The sequence below is a fragment of the Corapipo altera genome, unplaced genomic scaffold, assembly GCF_003945725.1.
Source record: "Corapipo altera isolate COAL_440 unplaced genomic scaffold, ASM394572v1 165, whole genome shotgun sequence".
NCBI classification, from domain to species: domain Eukaryota; kingdom Metazoa; phylum Chordata; class Aves; order Passeriformes; family Pipridae; genus Corapipo; species Corapipo altera.
The window spans coordinates 2,343,483-2,363,653 of NW_020884954.1; the positions used below are offsets into that span (position 1 = coordinate 2,343,483).

Here is a 20,171-nt window from a genome sequence, read left to right on the forward strand (position 1 = left end):
GGGACGCCGCTCCGGCCCTGCCCGCCCCGCGCTCCCCGCCGCGGCAGCCGTCCCTCCCGGCGCCTCCGGCCCTGCCGGGACCGCAAACCTCCTCTACTCGGCTACCTGGGGACGTCGGCAGCGCACGGCGATACCGAGCAGTGCCGGTCCCTCAGGTCCCTGTCCCAGGGGCGCTGAGCAGCGCTAGGCAACACCCGACCAGCAGGTTGCTTTCCCAAAGGCACTGAGCGGCATTAAGCAATATATTTCCTCTTCTATAAGAGGAAACTGCCTCAAGCTGTGCCAAAGGAGGTTTGGATTAGATATTAGGGACAATTTCTTCCCCAGTCAAGCGCTGCAGTCACCATCCCTGGGGGGATTTAAAACGCTTGGAGATGTGGTACTTGGGGACAAGGGTTAGTGGTGGGCTTGGCAGTGCAGGGGGGATGGTTGAACTTGATGGTTTCAGCTTTTCCAAATCAGAATTCTGTGATTCTGTAATGTTGGACAGCACTGGCCACAGGCAGGTCCCTGACAGAGAGTGAGTCTCTGCCCTCAAGCAGGTCTCAACCACATGGGTGAGCCCCCAGCTTGAACCTGCAGATCTCCTGCCCTGGGTTCTCCACTGGCTGGGGGCTGGCAGAGAAATCCCCACTCGTTCTTGCTTGCAAGCACCCAGGATGGCATTGCTGGGTGGGCATCCCTGGGTGGATATTGCTGGGTGGGCATCCCTGGGTGGACATCCCTGAGTGGACATCGGTGGGTGGACATTGCTGGGTAGCCCTTCCAGCCCACAGAGAGGCGGAGGAATGTGCCTGGGGGGGGGGGATGCTGCCTGCTGTGGCCCGTCCCCTCGCTGCGATGTCCCCTGTCTAGTTGGGTTGCTACAGGGCATGGATTTCCCTGGTCCAACCTGCTGCTCAAAGGTGGCCAGTGAGATTCACAAAGAAACTTTCTCCTGGTGCATCTGGTGGGGACGCCTTATCCTGACCTCCTGGCTGGCAGGAGAGGGTCCTGGGAGAGTCCAACACAGTGTCTCCTACAAATCTCTCTTGCTTCTCTTTGCTGGAGCTGCTGGTGATCCTGCACTGGGCACTGACACAGGCTGCATGTCTTTATTTCCTTCCAGGAAGGCGAGGTGCTGTCAGCGTTCCGAAGGCAGCGTTCCAGCTCTGTGCCCTCGTACCGATATTTGTGGCGTGAATATGAAACAAGCCTTGCTTTGCCTTCTGCTGAGACTCCTCAGCCACAGGATTGAATTCTGTGAGCTCTGAATAGCCGGGCTTTGTCCTCGAGTGCACATTGTGCAGGATACCAATTCCAGCGCTAATGGAGATGTATTTGCTGATACAAAGCAATTTGCTCTGTGGATCCTTTCCCTGCAAATGGGTTCTACATCACGCTCAGAGCTGTGAGCTCCCATGCTGTGCATGCAAGGAGATACCTTCCTTCCTCTGGAGACACCCAGCCCAGCTTCCTGGGATGGTTCAAACCACGCTGATTCCTGCTTTGGATCGTGGAACTGCAGATTAATTAAGGTTGAAAAAGCCCTCCAAGACCACCAAGTCCAATCGTTCCCCCAGCACTGCCAAGCCCACCACTAAATCACGTCCCCAAGGGCCACATCTACATATCTGTTTAATCCCTCCTGGTCCTGCCATGCCCATAGAAATATCCATGAGAAAGTTCAATTTCAGCAATTTCCGGGGGGGGCGGTTTCCCTCTCTGATTTTTCCACCATTTTCCCTCTCAAATATGAGGACTCTTTCAGGGAGGGAAGAAAACGGCGAAACAGAGAAAAGCTTTTCCATTTTCATTGACATTTATCCTGGGAACAGATAAAGAACAGAAAAAAACACACAGAGGAACCCGAAGCCTTGTTTTTATTGCAAGGTCGGTACAAGCTGTTCTCAAAGAAAAAAAAAAAAAAAAAGGAAAGAAATTTACAGTGATCTGGAAAATTATTCCTCACATCCACAGGTCCAGCAGCTTTGACCGTGGTGTGGGCAGAGCAGGGAGAAACCCCCCACATGTATTTTGGGGTGGGGATGGGTGTCCCAGGGAGCTGTTTGGGGGTTGTCAGGGTGCAGCATTCCCATTGCATCCCCACACCAGGGAGACGCTGTCACCAGTGCCCACCCATCCTGTGCCAGAGCCATCCCGGTTTGGATGCTAGCTGGAAAGGTGCTGGAGCTCTGCACCCACAGTCAAGGCCCTGGGACTGCCCATGCTGGCAGGGCCAGGATCTAGCTCTGGGATGGAGCTCCTGAACACCTATGAGAGACTGAAATGGTTAATTAACATTTTGACTTTGACGCATGGTCTCATTTGCACCTTAATTCAGGCAGAGGCATCTATCTAATAATTTTAATAACCGGATCATAACAACACCCCAGGAAACAGCTTGGGTAGCCTGAGAGGGCAAGAGCTTTCCCAGGGTTTGGAAATGGGGTTGAGAGAGGAAAAGGGAAAAAAGGGGAAAGGGAAGGAGGGTGAAAGGGAAAGAAGGGGAAGGGGAGAGGAAAGGGGGAAGAAGGGGAAGGGGAAATGGTAAGAGAGAAGGGGAAATGGTAAGAGAGAAAGGGAAGGATGGGAAGTGTAAGGATGGGGAAGGGGAAGTGGAGGTGGAAGGGTGACAGACCTGGGTCAGCCAGCACACCACTAAAGGCTGGTCCCAGCAGCCCCCCGGCCCCCCCCCCTGCAGCCCCCGGGACTGACAGGGCAGCAGGAGGGCGGCTGGTGCCAGCTCCTGCAGCCCCGTCCAGCGCTTGTCACCGAGCCTGCCCTCCGGCCTCTCCCGGCGTCCCCTGCCTGCTCACATCTGTCAGCCGGCCGCGGGAGGGGACAGGGACCCGCCGGCTCCACCGCGCTCAGGACGTCACACGGGTGACCTTGCCCGGTGCCGAGCCAGGGGGATGGGGCGCTCACGGCCAGTGCTGGGCCTGGGGGGACCCTCTGTCCCCTCCTTCCAACCCCCGTTCTCACTGCCCCTCAAACGCTTCCCACCTCCCACAGTCCGATACATCCCCGAGACCAAAGTCTGGAGCAACGTCCCCGCGGTGCCACTGCCCAGGTGGCAGCATCCGTCCCTTGGGGGACAGCCCTGCTCTCCACCGTGCTCCAGGGCTTCTTGGGGTGGGGAAAAGCAGGGATGGGATTTCCAGGGGTGATGGGAGGGACTCGGTGCTCCTCTGGGGCTGCAGAAGTGACTTGGAGCATCTCCCCCCTCCCGTCCCAGGTGGGGGGTCAGCTCTGCTCTCTCACCTGCAAACGAGCTCTCAGATATTTCTTCCCAGCAGGACAAGGCAGTGAATTCCCTGTGGAAGCAATCTCCTGGAGTCCTGCAGTTTAGTGACCACAGGCCTTGGAGCAGAGACATGGACACGCCACGTGTCCTGTGGGCCAAGCGCCCATGCCCAGCCCAGCCCTGCACCCAGAGGCACCAAACCTGGAGTCACACAGCCCAGAAAACCGGGGCACCCCCCACTAAAGCAATACAGTCCTTCCCCAGAAGGCCAGAGATGTTGGTTGGGATAACCCCACCCTCTGGTCATCCCATCACAGCCGTGCCAGCACTCAGGGGGGGCTCTGCGAGGGCATCCCCTTCCCAGCATGCCTCCACTGCCACCCTCCAGCCCCTCGGGCACCCCCCCAGGTGGGTACCAACCCTCGGGGTCTGGCGCTTGGGGGCAGCCCCCCACAGCAGGGCTGAGGGCGATGGGGTTCGCCCAACACCCGCAGCATCAGGCACGGGTGCGGTACAAAGGTTCGTCCCCAGGGGGGGACCACGGGGACACGCGGTGTGGCACATGGGGCTGGCACGCTGCCGCCCCGGCTGCCGGCTGCCAGGTAGCCATGGAAACCTCCCGGCAGGATGCTGTGCCGATAAATAGCCAATTTGAAGTGATTCTCCTCAAAGAGCTTTTTTTTTTCCCCTGTATTTTTTGATATGTAAAGTCCCAGCCATTTTTTAGGTTTACCTTTACGTTTTTATTATTTTCCCTTTGTTTTATTGGTTTCCCTTATTTCATTTTTTTTTTTATTTTTTTCTTTATTTTGTTATTTTTCCTTTGACTCAAGGCCTGAGCCCTATGAACACTCAAGACTGGGACTTGCAGCCTTCCTTGTCGTCAATGAGCCGAAGCTCGTTGTTGTTCCAGTGGCAGCACACACACAGGTGGGGTGACATCGTTCAGGGGGTGCAGGGCCACGTGTGCATGGAGCTGCTGCTCACCTGGGCACGTATTTGGGTGGGATAAACACACGTGTGTGCACCTGAGTGCCCGTGTGAGTGTGTTTGGATGTGTGGCTCTGCGTGGAGCTGCAGATCCAGGTGCGCTGTGTTGGTGCAGGCAGGCTCATGCACACGTGTGTGTCACAGGAGTCACAGCCCAGCATGGGCTCCTCAGGAGCCTCCCAGGGGTGGAACAAGAGGAAATGAAGATTTTGGAGTCCTGGTGACCCACAGCCAGATGCCACCTGAGATTCGCCCTCCACGAGTGGATGGGCAGAGCCGCGCCTGCTCCTCTGAGGCTGCGCCCCAACTCGGGTGCATCTGGGTGTAGGGCTGGGTTGGGGATGGGTGCCCAGCCTGCAGGACACCTGGCACATCCACGTCCCTGCTTGGAGTGCTGTGGTCATTCCCTGCGGGGCTCCAGGAGACGGATTCTGCAGAGATTTCACTGCCTTCTCTCACTGAAGAAATGACTGGGGCTGTCTGCAGCTTGTCTGCGGCTTCCACCCGGGAAAGAATGCTCCAAGGATGCTCCAGAGATGCTTCAGTTCCCTTCTCTGACCCTTCTACAGCCCAGGATCCTCACTATCCCTGGAAATCTCATCCCCCTTTCTCCCCATCCCAGTCAGACTCGGAGAGTGGAGAGGAGCAGGGCTGTGCCCCAGGGGACACACAGCAGCTGGCGTGGTGCCGGGTCAGCAGTCCTATATATCTGCACACACCTCCCTGGGGATCCTATCCCGCTCCCTGAGCTCCGTGCCCAGCCCCAGACAGGGATGCAGCAGGAATATCTCTGGGCTGACAACCCAGGACCGTCGCTGCTCCAATGTTAACAGAGAGACTGAAAGCTCCGTTATTTTTAAATAAGTCCAAATTAAGGTCTGCCTAATGGAGAAAGACAAACCCAGCTCCCCCTCAGAGCCAGTGATGCAAGAGAAATGGAAAAAGAGCCACCAGTCGGAGCATCCTTCCTCAGGTGCCAGACCCCAGTGCTTTGGGAGGCAGTGACACCACTGGCCTCTGCTGGGCAGGGGGTTGGCAGCTGCTTGTGCCCACTGGTCCCTGTGCCCACCAAGGAGGTCCCCCCGACCAGGAAAATCCTGATCTGGCTCCCCCCTCTGCCACCCATCACCACCTTGCTTTGGTCATGCCTCCTTGCCCAGCTCTGGCCCTGCCAAGCCAAGGGCAGCCACCCTTCCCCAAACACGGTCTCAATTCCCTCCAGACACCGAGCCCCAAACGCTCACCACCCCCACTGCCAGCATCCCATGGGAACCGGGAGAGGCAGATCCCCCATCCCACGGGACCCTCCTGGGCACAACCCGCCTCTGCACCCTTTCCTCCCCCCCCCCCCCACCAGCCCGACATTTGTTTAGTTATTTAAATTTCCTTTATTTTTCTTATTAAGTTGGAGTGGCGAGTGGGCGGCTGCCGGGGAGGGAGGAGGGAGCAGGCAGAGCAGGGGGAGCACTGCCAGGGATAAAAGACTTCAAGCAGCCGGGCCTTTCCTCTGCCCCATCACTTTCTGCTCTTAAAACCCTCCCAGGGGCCCTCCTCTCCCACCCTCCCCAACCAGAGCCACTTCCCACTGCTCTGGCCAGGCTGGAAGTGGATGGGTGGTCCCCCGTGTCAGTTTGGGGAGCAGCAGGTTTCCCCAAATCTTTCCCCAGCCTGAGCCCATTTTCTGTACGGATAAACTGATGGCAGAGGAAGGTGGTGAACCCCTTGGGAGCATCCTGAGTGGGGTGGCAGACACACACATAGATAGGGGAAAGGCAGGAGGAAAGGAAAAGTAAAAAATAATGGGAGAAAGGCTGGAAAAATCCGGTGACAGTTTAATGGGGTCGCTGATAGAATAATGACTGGTTTAAAGTCTGTCAGAGCGTGGCTGCTCTCTATTAAACCTGGAAGCTGAGAGTCTGCTGAGTTCATTACTGGGGAGGGGGGTGCAGGGGTAGAAGCCACTCGGCAGGATGTGGAGTGGGGGGCTGAGCTGCCGTGGGCACAGATGCATGGGAAGACCCGTGGAGACATCCCGTACTGGTGCCATGGGGCGACTGTGGCATCACACCAGGCTGTCTGGGCATTACCCTGCACTACCCAAAATGAGGAGGGTGAATGCGGGACTTTCCCCCCACAAGAGGCAACACCCAGGGAAGGCAGCACTCAGGACTGGCAGCACCCCAGGAATGGCAGCACCATCACCATGACCCAAGGCTGGCATTCACCGAATCCACGTCTCTGGCACACAAGGTCACTGATGCTCCCACCACCACCAGACCGTAGGCAAGGACAGGGACAATTCCGGCTCTGCCACGTGCCAGGGGCTCCAGCACCCCAGGAAGAGGCAGCGGGTCCCAGCCAGGTCCCAGTGGGATCCCAGCCGGTGCCTGCAAAGGGAACAAAAGTCACCCTCACGTGCCTAACCCCCCCCCCCCCCCCATGCTGGGGTTTATTAAGTTGTTTGTAAATGCCTCTGCAATTAATCACTCGCCGGTGTGGGGTGTCACATGGTGCTCGCCTCCTCAGTGCTATGTATAGAGAGAGCTGGAGAGGGGCCCCATCCATCCCGCTCCGGAGTGACGGGCTCCCGGCTGGATTCACCCCTGGGCAGGGCAGCACTGCACCAGCTCAGTGCAGCAGTGTTGCTGGTGCTGCAGAGCACCCCGGCCCCCCTCGCCTGCGCTGGGCTGGGGGGTGTCAGGGCAGGGGTGCCCCAGTATCACCACTGCATCCTGGATCCCCTCTAATGGGCTGTCAGCAGCTCTCTGCCCATCCGTTCCCCAAAAAACCAGGATGGAAGTGAAAGGAACCCCAAATCTCATGCTCATGGGATCCAGAGGGGTTTCCAGCATCCTGCTGCTGCACCCACACTCAGCCCCCCAGTCTGGTGGGGTGTGCAGGGAGGGAGACCCAGCCCTGGATGGAAGCTCGTCTGGTTGGGAGCCGGGAAGAGCTCGCTCAGCTCCTTGAGCAGGGCAGTGCTGGGTGTCCTGGTGGCGAGAGAGTGGGAAGGAGGAGGATAGAGGGACAATCGCTTGGCCAGAGGGACAGGAAGGCTGCTGAGGGGGATGGGTGGTGGGACAGGGGGAGGGATAGAGGCAGGGAGGGATGAGTGGATGGACTGATGGTTGGATGGATGAGGGAACGAATTGATGGATGGGTGGATGGTTGGATGGACGAGGGGACGGATTGATGGATGGACAGATGGATGGATGGATGAATGCATGGATTGGTGGATGGATAGACTGATGGATTAGTATCTGAACAAAGCTGAGCACTAACAGTGTTTCATGGCACTTCCCTGGGCTTTGGTGCCAGGCACCCCTTCCCTGCCCACAGAGCCCTGGGCACCAGGAGCCCCACGGGACTGCCTGGCACAGCAGAAGGGGAGAGGGGTCATGGAGTCAGGGCTGGTGGAGGCTCTTCCCCACCCCCCAACACCCGGGTTCTCACCCTGGCACAGCAAGGAGGGACCCAAACCACACACTGGTGTAGGTGAGGCTTGAGGGGTGCTGGTCTCTGGGGGCAGTGGGGACACAGGTGCCTCCCCTGTGTCACTCTGGGTGGCTCCTCCACCCCTCCCAGCACTGCAGGTGCCACCAGCGCCGCCACCACAGTCCCCAGTCCCCAATCCTGCACCTGGCAGCGCCCGCGGGTGATTGACAACCCTCCCACTCCCACGTGTGACTCACCAACAGCCCCGGGGGGGCTCAGCGTGAGCAGGGGGCGGGGGGACACCCCCACCCAGGGCTGTCGCAGGCAACTCAGCGGGGAGAGATGCTCCCAGCCCCCTGCATCAGTGGGGAGAGATGCTCCCAGCCCCCTGCATCCATCCATCCCCACATCTCTGCATCCCTGGGGACCTGCATCTCCACATCCCCGGGTGGAGCTCGAGGGGTTTCCAGGGCAGGTTCCAAGGTGATGGGCACTGGCAGGCAGCGGCAGTGAGTGGCATCAGCCACGGGCTGTGGGGAGGAACTCCCAGGGCTGCCACGATCCAAGGAGGCCGCTCCAACCTCTGGCTTTGAGGTGCCCATTGTGCCTCACGCTGCAGGGCCCCATCACCCATCCTCTGGCAAGCACCCAATGGATGCATCCAGGGCTGTCCCTCTGCACCCACAGGGTCACCAGCTCCTGGTGCCCCCACCCCACTGACAGACACAGACACCTCCACTCTGTTTCTCAAGACCTTTAATATTGTCCAGAGGCAGCAGCAGGAAGCAGGGGCTGCTCCTGCCACCTGCACCCCGGTGGATGGGAGACAGAGGCCGGGTGCACCCCCTGCCCAGTTTGGGGGGGATGCTGAGGCTTTTGTCACCCTGCCCTGTTCAGCACGGAGGGGACTCTTCCCCAGGAGTGACGGGAGCACGAGGACACTGGTGCCTATGGCCAGGTATACGTCCCATGGGAAGGGCTGGTCCCACATCCCACCTGCCTTGTCATTTTAGAGGAGAAGGAATTAAAAATAGGGGGTGAAGGAGGAAAAGTAAAAACCCCCAACCGCAGCCCCCAGCCGGGCTCTGCCTGTTTGCCCGGAGCTGGGAGAAGAAGTAGTGGCCAAAGGCAATGGGGTCAGGGGGCTGGCATCCTGTGGGCTGCCTGGCCATGGCTCCTGAGCCCAGCTCCACGGGGGGTGGGTGGCCTCGCTGCCATCTCCACTCCTGGCTGCCCGTGGGTCACCGTGGTGGAAGGTGAGAGGCCGTTGGAGGCTCCAGAGGCAGCAGGACCCCCGGCAGGGGCCAGGGTGTGGGGCTGGCACAGGACCTCGAGGGCTGCCCCACCTGGGCATGAACCTGTGGCACAAGTGGAGAGCAAAGGGTCCGTGAAGGGGAGGGGGAAGCCACTTCCATCCCTCTCCCACCTTGTGGGAGCCGTGCCATGTCCTCAAGCCGGGGTGGCAATAGGACAGGCAGGGTCATTGGCTCCCACTGCCACCAGGTCTGGGTAGGGGGTGTGGGCAGGGGAGGACACTCACTGGCATGTCAGTTCTCCAGTTCAGACGTTCCGTAGGAGCTGGGAACAGAGGGCAGACAGGTCACCCTTCATCCTCAGCCTCCTCTCCTCCCTGTCTGGGCATCACTGGCAGCGTGGTGCCCAGAGGGACACAGGGAAACCCCCCCCAAGGGAAATCATGGTCCCCCCAGGGTCGCTGGGGTGCCAGTACCCCTCCCTATGCTGGCTCCATGGCCGGGGACACTCTCCCACCGCCCCTGGGAGCCCCAGTGTGCTGGTTCCCTGTCCCAGACCACACCAGCACACGCACACCGCCAAGCACAGCCCACAGCAAAGCCCGGGGGGGCTTCGCTGCTGCCCCGTTATAAACCTGAGCCTGGGGGGAAGTCCCAGGGCAGCAAGGACGCTGCTTTCTGTCCTTGGGGCACCCTTGGGTGCCCACTGGGTGATGCCCAACCCATGCCAGCAATGGGATCCCGCCGGCATGGCCGTGTCCCCAGGTTTATAACAGCAACGGGGGCGGTGGGACCATCGCTGTCCTACCGCCGGCCCCGTGGCTGGGCAAGACTCCAGCATCAGCACCCGTGTGGTGTGGGGACACCCAACGCGTGACAGCCCCTGGGCAGGACAGCTGGAGCAGACGGACAGACAGACAGCGGGATCGGGAGCTGATTTGTGACCAGGACAGAAATCCCACCCCTGTTAAAGGAAAAATCAGGAGCATGGCAGCATCCCCTCTTCTTGCATCACATGGTTTGGGACACCCGTGGACCCAGGAGACCCCCCATGGGCCCCCAAAGGATCAGCCAGACCTCCCAGATCCTTCTGGGGTGACTGGAGGTGATGTGGTACACAAGGAACGGGAGCAGGGATGGGAGCAGGGATATCCCCCCCCAGGTTTGGGGACCAGGGCCGCCCCGGCGTGTGATGCAGGGGGGATGCAGCCCCGCGTGGAGGGCCCCCCGGTGCCCCCAGGTCACTCACGGTTAGGGGGTCAGTAGCGAAAGCAGCCACACTGTTCCTCATCTCGCTCTCATTGCCCCGCAGCGGGATGAGGGAGATGTTACCCAACCTGGCGTCCTGCTGCGGCCGCACCGCCCGCGTCCTGGGCCGCTCCGAGGGCCACAGGGCCCCCCCGTTCTGCAGACAGAGGGGACAGCCATGGAGGCCACAGCCTTGGCCGCCCCAGGACCTCCCTTTCACCCTGGCACGCTGGTGTTTGGGGATACTTGGATACCCCAAAGGGTTTCCTTGCTGGCCAAGCGCCCCTCCAGGGCTGACCCCCACGGGGTGTCCCGCTTTTGCAGGGAGTGATGGTCTGTCCGCTCCCTACCTGCACCTGGAGAAAGGTGGCAAACCACTCCCGCAGATCGGCCTGGGTGTCACAGCACAGGTACCTGTGGGGACACAGTGTCAGCAGCCAGAGGAGATGGAGGAAGCAGTGGGTGTCCCCTCTGACCGCTCCAGGGGCACCTGCCTGCTCCAGGGGCCTCAGCCACTGCTCTGCATGAGAGCCCAGGGGACTGAAGGGGACAGCCATGGGCCCCAGGGGGAACCTGAGCGGGGCTGTGGGTGCTCAGCCACGCTGTGCCCACACATATAATGTCCCTGCCCATGTCAGGGGGGTGGGACTGGATGGTCTTCAAGGTCCCTTCCCATCCAAACCATTTCATGACCCTGTGATTCCCCACCTCCCCCTGCCACAGCTCCAGAGAGCTGCTGCATGTTTGAATGAGTTTAGTGCCCCCGTGTCGCCTTCCCTCACCATTGCTGCTTCTCATGCTTCTCGTTTTCATAGAAGACTGTAAAGCCCCAGCTGGAAGAGAGGAGTAAAAACATGAACCCCAACATCCCACACTGCCATCCTCTGCTGGTCAAGTACCCCAGCAAACCCCCTTCATCCCTGCCACCCCCTGTCCCTGCAACCCTCCCATCCCTGTGACCCCTCATCCCTGCAAACTCCCTGTCTCTGTAACCACCCCATCCAGCCCCACACACCCTACCCCGGTCCTGCAAACTCCCTCCAGCCCCACAACACCCCAGCACTGCACTGCTCCTAGACCCTCACTCTCCCACAGCCCCACAGCCCCCCAGCCCCACAACTTCCCCCCGGCGACAGGGACAAGGCAGGGGACAGCGCCGGGAACAGGGCAGGGAACAGGGGCTGGGGAAGGGCTGGGCGCCCAGTCCTCGCTGGTGGCACCGGGCTCAGTCCTGCGGGGCTGCTCTGACACCTGGTGGCAGGAGGCCTGGTCAGCAGCAAAACTGTCCCTGTCCTTGTCCCCATCCCCATCTCCACTCCTATCCTCATCCCCATTCCCACCCCATCCTCATCACCAGGTCTGTTCCCAGCCCTGTTCCCAGCCCCACAGGCTGCTCACCATGTCGGGGGTCGAAGCTTCTTCTTGACGCCCAGGTAGACCTTCAGGTTTCGGACAGGCCACTCCTTCTCTGGCTTGTGGCTCTGGGGGGACAGGGAACCAGCACAGGGTTGGTGGCTGCCAAACCTGTCCCCACCCACCACAGTCCCCACCGATGCTGGGATGGGGTTCATACCCCCGGCAGGGAGCAAAACCCAGGGTGATGAGTGACAGGGACCGGGGTGAAGCCCAGGATGGAGCAGAGCAGGTCTCCATCACCCATGGCAAGGGCCACAGGTAGCAGGAAAGGGACACAGAAGGCCTGTCCCTGGGGCACAGTCCCCCAGAGAGTGCCAGCTGCCTTAGAGCTGGGACCAGCACTGGCACATTGTGACAGGGTCTCGAGGGCACCAGACATCTCCTGTGGGGGTCCCATTGCACCACTGCAATGGCAGTGGTGATCCCAGACCCACAATGCCTGGAGCACATTCCTAAATGTCCCACCGGCAGTGCTGGCTGTGCCTTGCCGTGCCCTGGGACTCTGGAGACCCCGCTGGGGACCCTGCTGGGGACCCCCCATCCATGTTCACGTGCAAGCGGCGTTGGCTTACAAGAGCCCGATCCAATGCCCGCGGGATGGGGAAGCAGCTCAGCCCATCCCCATCCTCTCCAGCCCCTTCCCAGACCCAGCTCTGGCTGCCTGGAGTGAAGGGCAGCGGGACCCCCGAACCGGAGGGAGCAGAGAACTCCAGGGGCTAACGGGGAGGGATGGTAGCACCGGGCACGGCTTTGGTGACTGGCACACACATGCTGAGGCATTGGATTTGGGACTGACCCCAGACTGGATCTGGGATCAACCCTGGGCAGGCTTGTAAGGGCAGAGGGCGCAGGAGCCCCTGCACCCCAGCTGAGCCCCCCACTCCCCTCCCTACTCACGCTCTCCAAGGGGGGGCTCCGCTGCCTCAGGCTCTGTTCAACAGAGGAGAGGGGTTAAAGCAGAGGTGGGGGACCCCTCCCTGCAGCCCCCCCTGTGCCCAGGGGCAGGGCATGGCGATGGAGCAGCGACGTGCCAGGGTGCAGTGTCAGATCAGGGGGAGCAGGAACTGGGCGTGAGGAGCGGCTGTCCCAGCCCAGCCAGGATGTCGGTGTGCCCCCCTCAGCCCTGGCACTGACCCGGAGCTCTGGGATCTACTCCGGGAAACTCCGGGTTTGGCAAGAGCGCTTCTGGGGTCAGCCCTGGCACTGCCCACCCTGCCTGTCACTGCCTGCACTGCCCATGCCACGCCAGCCCCACCGCGGCCTGCACTGCCTGAGCGATGCCAGCCCACACGGGTCTCGTGTCCCCAGGGACGCCCCACACAGTCACAGCGTGGCAGGGCTGGGAGGGGAAGGGAAGTGAAGTGAAGGCAGGGGCAGGGCAGGCAGCAGGCAGGGCTCACCCTCACTTCCTTGTAGAGGCGCAGGCAGGAGTGGTTGAGGATGAAGTAGCGATCGTGGAAGCCGGTGCTCAGCCCAAGCCCCAGCAGGTTCCTCTCCTCCCGGAATTTCATCATGCCGTGCTTGCAGTCACCCACTCTGCTGGCTGGGGGCACGTGCCTGAGCGGCTCCGGCCCCCCGGGGGGGTCAGGCCCCCCAGGAAGGGCACAGGGTGCAGCCAGACCCTCGCCCACACCGTGGCAGCTCTGGCTGCTGCAGGGCCCCGGCACTGCCCCTCTGTGCCCAGCCCAGGCAGGGCAGGCAGGACCAGCTCCCCCACCCACTGGGCACAGCATCCATGGGTGACCCTGTATCAAGGGGCTCCCAGCCACGTGCTAACTGGGCTGGAGCCTACTCCACTTGCATGGATCCCATCCCCTTCCCCATTCCCATCCACTTCCCCCATCCCCTCCCCTCCACTCCGCACCCCCATCCCTGCCCATCCCCACCCCATCCCCTCTCTCCTCCCCCTGCCCAGACTGTGGCCCCTGGCTCTCACCGAGGTAGATGAGCATGTTCTCCATGGACATCTGCTTCTTCACCACCAGGTAACTCTCTGTCCCCAGGCAGTGCAGGATGGGCAGGACTTTCTCAGAGTAATGCAAGGGCCGTTCTGTCGGGCAGGGGACAGGCAGGTCTCAGGCAGTACCCCCAGGGCCAGTTCCCATCCTGGGGATCACACCTGTGGCCTGAGGGTCTGCCACGGTCCTGCCACTAAACCATGTCCCCAGGTGCCACATCTACGTGTCTTTTCAATCCCTCCAGGGATGGTGACTCCACCACTGCCCTGGGCAGCCTGTGCCAGGGCTGGCAGCCCTTTTGGCAATGGAATTTTCCCTAATATCCAACCTAAATCTCCCCTGGCACAACTTGAGGCCGTTTCCTCTTATCACTTCTTACCTGGGAGAAGAAACCAACTCCCAGGTACTGTCAGCAGGAGGTCAGAGCAACAGCAGGCAAGACCAGGATCTCACCCTGCTCAAGCTGAGCTCTCTCTTGCTGCTGCCTATGGGCAAGCCAAGGCTGCTCCCTTTGGTGGCTGAAGAGCCCAGGCACCTCCCTCCATCAAGCTTCAGAGGCATTTGAACCCCTAAGGACGCAGATAAATGCTGGCCTGAACTCAGCCCACTGGCAGCACTTGGGCACTTGGCCACGTGCCAGCTGGATGCAGTGAGCAGCTGCCCTCCCCTGAGTGCCTGCAGTCCATCCCAGTGATTCCCCACAGGAGCTTTTTCATACCCATCCCTATATCCATCCCCATCTCCATCTGCATCCCCATCATCTTCATCACCTTTTCCATCCTCATCTCCACTCCATTCCCACCTCCATCTCTATCTTCATCCCCATCTGCATCCCCATCTCCATATCCACCCCTGTCCTCCTCATCACCCTCACACCCCTGCACCAACCTGCCTCCTCCCTCTCATTCACTTCGAAGCAGCTCCAGTAGTCCTTCTCCTTCATGACAATTTTCCTCCGGTCCAGGATCTCAAAGGTCAGCTCCTCAGCTGTCATCGTGGCCGGGATCTGGGGGGAAGGGGCATGTCTCCATCAGCCAGTGCCCCGGGCCCTTCCATCCTCACACCACAGAGGTGCCAGCTCAGCCTGTGTCCCCATGCCACCACAGAGGCTCGGGTACACAACAAGGGTGTCCCTGCCCCCTCTTCACCCTCTGTGCCCTCCATCCCAGGGCTCACTTTGACATGTTGCTCTGTCTCTGTCTTCTTCTCCTCCAGGTAGACGGTGCAGATGAAGTCCCCAGCTTGCTGGAGGGCAACAGGAAAATGCTTCAAGCTACAGCTTCCCATGCATGAGTGAAATCCCCCCAACCAGCATGGACACCCTCTGCATGGGGCATCTCCAGGAGATGTACAGTAGGCACTGGGGGCCCCAGATGAAGAGGTCCCCATGTCCAGGACCCACCTGCATTCCGCTGGATGACGCCTCCCGCATCTTCATGATGGCCATGATTTCATCCTGCTGCTTCTTCATCTCTTGGTCATTCACCTGCCAGAGGAGCCATCAGGGCTGACCAAACCACCCTGGCTCCAGGCTTGGGGTTTCCAGGGTTTGAAAAGACACGGTACCCCGGCCCCTCATCTCCAAAGCAGGGATATGTCTGCAGACAGAGCAGACCCAGCTTCCTCCTCCTTCCACCTCCACATCCCCTAGGAATGTCCACACATTGGTCTGACCCAGGGGTGAACCTACGTTAAAGATCTGCACGTAGTGGTTGATGAGGTCCTCCACCACACGCCCTGCCTTGTAGTCCTTCCCATCCGTCTGGAAGAGCGTGGGCCCAAAGACAATGGCCAGGTTGTGCGTGTTCATCTGGTTCTCCCCAGAGAAGCACTGGACCCTGCAGAAAATGCCGTAAAGATTCCTGCCCCAGAGCCCCCCCGGGACCCCCTCCTTCAGCCCCCCATGCCAGGACATGACGCTTGGCATTGGGCACAGTTTGACCCCAAGGGACATGAGCCAAGGGATGAGGGCTCTCCCATGCCCCAGAGTCCCCCAGGACCCCGCAGGGGGTGGGTTGATGCCCCACAGGGGCTTGGGGAGCCTGGGCTCAGCCCCTCCATACCGGAAGAGGTGGTTGATGAGAGCCTTGAGCGTGGCCCGGTTCACCGGGGGGAGGGCACCCAGGAGCTGCCGGTACTCGCTGACCTTCGCCTCCTCATCCTCCAGCGCTGCCAGAAGGACATGAGGAAGAGGATGAACAAGGAGAAGCACAAAGGGGAGATTAAGACTCAGATCGTCCCCTGCACACCCCACCTCAAACCCTCCTGTCCTACCATGGGGATGGAGCATCCCAGATTCATGGGGCCAGAGCATCCCAGCTCTGCAGGGCCGGAGTATGCCAGGGCTGGAGCATCCCAGCTCCACAAGGCTGGAGCATCCCAGTTCCACAAGGTTGGAGCATCTCAGCTCTGCAGGGCTGGATTGCCACAGATTCATGGGGCCAGAGCATCCCAGCTCCATAGGACTGAAGCATCCCAGAGCTGAAGTGTCTCAGCTCCATGGGGCTGGAGCATCCCAGCTCTCCGAAGCCAGAGCATCCCAGCTCCAGAGGGCCATAGCCTCTGTTTTTCTGCTAGGTGCATCAATCCCCAGTGTCCAATGACCAGACCCAGAAGGGAAGGGTGAGGGGATCTGGCTCTGCTCTGGTTCAGCCCCAGCCATACCAGAGCACCGGTCACACTCCACTCCCCACCCTCTAGTCAAGACCCTGGCACAGGGGAACACGTGGAGCCCAGACGTGTTCCCCCAACCCATGGAGGGGACAAAGGGGTTGCACAGAACCAGGCAGCCCACCCCACTCCTCCTGCCACCCCCCAGCAGCCCCCAGGGCTCACCGGTGGCCCACAGCCAGTCTGGGGCCCACTGCCGGGTGAAGAGCCCATCCCCGAGGTCACGGAAGAAGCGTTTGAGGGTGTTGGCCACGTCATCCACGTGGTGCTCGCCCTCCTTCAGGCGAACGCGGCGCGCGTCCCGCTGCAGCACCTCCAGCAGGCTGGTGGTCTTGGAGTTCTGCCCGCTTTTGCGGTAGATGCCCTCAGACGTCAGCCCTGCAACAGAGCCAGCGGGGATGAGACCCCCTCTGCGAGGGACAGGCTCCAGCCCCGGCCCACCAGCTCCCCACCAAACACCACCAGATGCCGCGGAGCGTCTCATCCCGCAGGTGTTCCTGACCGGAGCCAAAGCCCTGCCGTAAGTGGAGCCCTCCCACGGAGCTGGCGCGGGTGCTCAGGGAGGGAGGGAAGCACGTGTCACGAGCGCTGGGTTCTCAGCCTGCCGTGCCCCATGGAGGGGGTGATCCCAGCAGCGCGGGCACTGGCCGTACCGCACTGTGTGATGTAGTCGATGCAGCGATCCACCAGCAGCGGCACGTCCGACTCCGTCAGCTGCTGCTCCGACAAGGTGTCTCCCGAGCTGCCCGCGGCCTTCTGGATGGCATGGACCCAGCCCAGGAAATCCAGCTTCCGCTCCCCTTGGATGTACAACGTCCTGCCGGCACGACTGGCCTCAGCAGGGGGCCAGGCGCCCCCCAGACCCCACTGCGTGTCCACAACCCCCAGGGAGGCTGGCCCTGGGGGCCCACAGGTGGTCCCAACTCAATTTTGCGGGTCCCCAGTCGTGGCAGGGAGAGTAAAGACACCCCAGAACAGGCGGGGGCTTGGGCAGGGCGTAGTATTTTGCTGGGGGGCATCTCATTCCCCCTACCCTCCCTTCTTACCTCCGCCTCTCCACCAGCACCAGCACCTCGTGGTCCCCCTGGATGGCTGGAAGGGAAGGAGCCCATCACCTATGGGAACATGGGGCACCCAGCCCCCCTAGACCCACATGCTGGGGGGAGGCTGTGCCAACAGGTCCAGCTCCAGTCCAAATGGGACAAGCAGGGATGGGGAAGAGGATGGAGAGGAGGAAGAGGATGGAGAGAAGAGGATGGGGATGAGGAAGAGGATGGAGAGGAGGAAGAGTGATGGCATCCCTGCTCATCCAAGAGCCACTGAGCTCCATGGCAGCAGCACCCACCAGCCTCCCACCAAAAGCTGAGTGGACCCTGGGGGAGGATTTGGGGGACACCCCCTCCCTCCCAGGCAGGGCAGGGGCACGCACAGAGCTCCTGCAGCTTGCGCAGTTGGAGGGGCTCCTGCCGCTGGCCGTCCTCGGAGCAGACGTGGAGCGTGGAGCCGGCCAGGGAGAACCAGCCCTCCTGGGTGCGCTCCAGGGTGAGACCCCCCTTGTAGTGCAGCCGGCCCAGCCGCTCGAAGTCCAGTGCCAGCAGCTCCTCGGCACAGGGATGGACGAAGGACTGAGCCAGGGAGGAGAGGGACCCATCAGTGCCACCACAGCTGGCTGCCACCAGCACCCGCTGCCACCAGCACCACCTCCCTGTCCCACCTTGGCAATGGACTTGAGCCATTCCCGAGCGGAATCAGAGCTCTCCAGCCCGAAGAGGTAGAGTCGCTCTGCCTCGGTGTACACCTCGAACGTGCTCTCGATCCTGTGAGGGAGGAGAAGGGGAGCCTGGGTGCCCACGCGGGTGGGATGAAGTGACAGGGGTGTCCCAGGGGTGGGAGCCGATGGCTGATGGGGTGTGGGATCCCCCACCACAGCCTGGGCCCTCCAGCTGTGCTGCCATCGGGTACAGAGGCTGCACAGGGGTTACAGAGGGGATGCAAAGGAGTTGGGACGGGGTTGCAAAGGGATTACAAAGCAGCCACAAAGAGGTTGCAAAGGTGTACAAATGGATTGCAAAGAGGCTCCAAAGGGGCTGCAATGATATACACAGACATCTTGCAAAGCCACTTGGTTCAGGGGCCACTGGTGGGGCTGTGGACTGTGGCCTCCTCGTGCCACCCCCCGTGGGTGCAGCTCCAGTGGTGCGGGCTCTGCAGGAGCAGAGGGGCTGTTGGGTGCTCCAGGCAGGGCCTTACCCGTGGGTGTGGGGTGGGTTGTTCACCAGGCAGACGATCTCCTCCACCCGGATCTCGCCGTTGGGGACGGCGTTGCGGTCGTTCTCGTAGTAGCTGAGCACCCCGTCCTGCAGCGTGCACCACCGCCGGCTGAACTCTGCGCGGCACACGAGAGCACTGGGCAGCCCCCCGAGCTCTGCCCAGCCCACACAACCACCAAACCAGCCCGAGTGGTCCAGCAGCACCCGCTGGGTGCCCACCTGACACGACCCCCCTCGAACCAGGTGGCACTGCGCTTCCCCACTGCCTTCTCATTGCCTGAGGAAGCAGGGGAGGGTGTGACTCCCCCTCTCAGGGCTGGCTCCAAGTCCCCCAGTCCCCTTTATCCCCATGTCCCTGCCTCACAGACCCCCACGTACCTTCCAGGCCCTTCCGCTCGCTGACGGGCTTGGCCATGGAGGGGGTCTTGTAGAGGAAGCCACTGTGGGTGACGGAGGGCAGGGGCACAGAGTAGGGCTTCTCCTCACTGCCCACCATCTCCAGGCGTGGCAGCTCTGCAAGCAGGGAGACCAGTCTGTTATGGGGGGCTGCAGCCCCCTCCCCAGCCCCGTGAGGCAAATGGGTCTCCCCCACCTTGGCACAAGACACATCCCACAGGCTGCACCCCGAGCTCCCACCACGGCCGGGGTGCGAGGAACAGCATCAGTCCCCAAATCCAGGGCTGCCTGGGAGCCAGTGGGGTCAGGCTTATCCACTGGGAGACCATCCTGCATCCCCCATTCTGCATCCCCCCTGCACCCTCCCTAAGCACTGAGCTGGGACGGGATAGGGACAATATGGAGAGGTTGGGACTAGGCTCCCCTACCACTGAGATCCCTCCTAGGCTGTCTCAGGTTCCTGCTGCTCTGTGGGAGGAGTAGGGCAGAGCGTCATTGTCCTGCAGCTGAAATAACAGGCCGGGGCTCTGCCACTGCCTCCCCATCTGACCACAGTCACGTCCCCCTACCTCAGTTTCCCCACCTTGCCTGCCAGCAACAGGCATCCCCCATTTTCTCCAGGATGAGGCAGAGATGGGGTGCAGGGACACCCCTAAAGCATGCCCAGGTCAGAGCATGGAGTGCCTGGAGCTCTAGAGAGGGGGAACCCAGGAGGAGGCAGGTCCCTACTCCCCCCTCCCAGTACTGCTCCTCCAGAGATTGCTGGCCCCAGCAGGACGAGCCCAGCGTTGGATTCCTCTGGCTCACCGGGGCAGCTGGGAGGCCCCGCAGCTCTCCCAGACCCCTTTAGTGCTGACATGTCAGGGAAGAGCCGGGCCAGCCCCAGTCCTGGGCAAATTCCAACTTCCGCGGGCCGGACTTGGCCGCCGAGGCGGGGAGGGAGGTGACGGCTGCGGCGGGCGCTGGCTGCCCCCCACACCTCCATCCCGCCTACCCAAGCCTCCCAAGGCCAGACGCTCCCCCTGCGCTAGGGCACGGATTCCGTGGGAGTCACCAGCCCACCTGGAGCCGGGTTTGGGGGTGGGGGAACAACCAGCAGAATGGGAGAGGGCGTTAGGGGTTCGGCCCCCCCACCTCAGAGGCAATACCAGAGGTGGGGGCTGCCCATCTGGCAGGTCCCCTGAGGCTGCCAGGTACGCCTGCAGCATGGTGCCAGGATGGTGAAGGAATACTGCCTCCTGTCCCTCCTGGTGTCCACAGCACCAGCCTGCATCCCCAGTAGGACTCCAAGACCTGAGCTCCCAGCTGG

General features: G+C 61.3%; 1 protein-coding gene across 1 annotated transcript in view; it reads right to left on the reverse strand.

The window, feature by feature from the left end:
* Window positions 1-8,390: 8,390 nt before the first annotated feature.
* Window positions 8,391-20,171, reverse strand: part of ARAP1 (ArfGAP with RhoGAP domain, ankyrin repeat and PH domain 1) — a 35,018-nt gene continuing 23,237 nt past the window's right edge. The window contains 21 exon segments of the mRNA XM_027663622.1: window positions 8,391-9,009; window positions 9,192-9,229; window positions 10,154-10,309; window positions 10,503-10,566; window positions 10,935-10,985; window positions 11,551-11,633; window positions 12,466-12,498; window positions 12,969-13,111; window positions 13,505-13,618; window positions 14,415-14,532; window positions 14,703-14,771; window positions 14,929-15,012; window positions 15,217-15,364; window positions 15,590-15,695; window positions 16,362-16,574; window positions 16,850-17,013; window positions 17,243-17,288; window positions 17,626-17,821; window positions 17,911-18,013; window positions 18,447-18,582; window positions 18,845-18,979. Of these exon segments, the coding sequence (XP_027519423.1) occupies window positions 9,212-9,229; window positions 10,154-10,309; window positions 10,503-10,566; window positions 10,935-10,985; window positions 11,551-11,633; window positions 12,466-12,498; window positions 12,969-13,111; window positions 13,505-13,618; window positions 14,415-14,532; window positions 14,703-14,771; window positions 14,929-15,012; window positions 15,217-15,364; window positions 15,590-15,695; window positions 16,362-16,574; window positions 16,850-17,013; window positions 17,243-17,288; window positions 17,626-17,821; window positions 17,911-18,013; window positions 18,447-18,582; window positions 18,845-18,979 (2,180 nt within the window). The 3' untranslated portion in view covers window positions 8,391-9,009; window positions 9,192-9,211.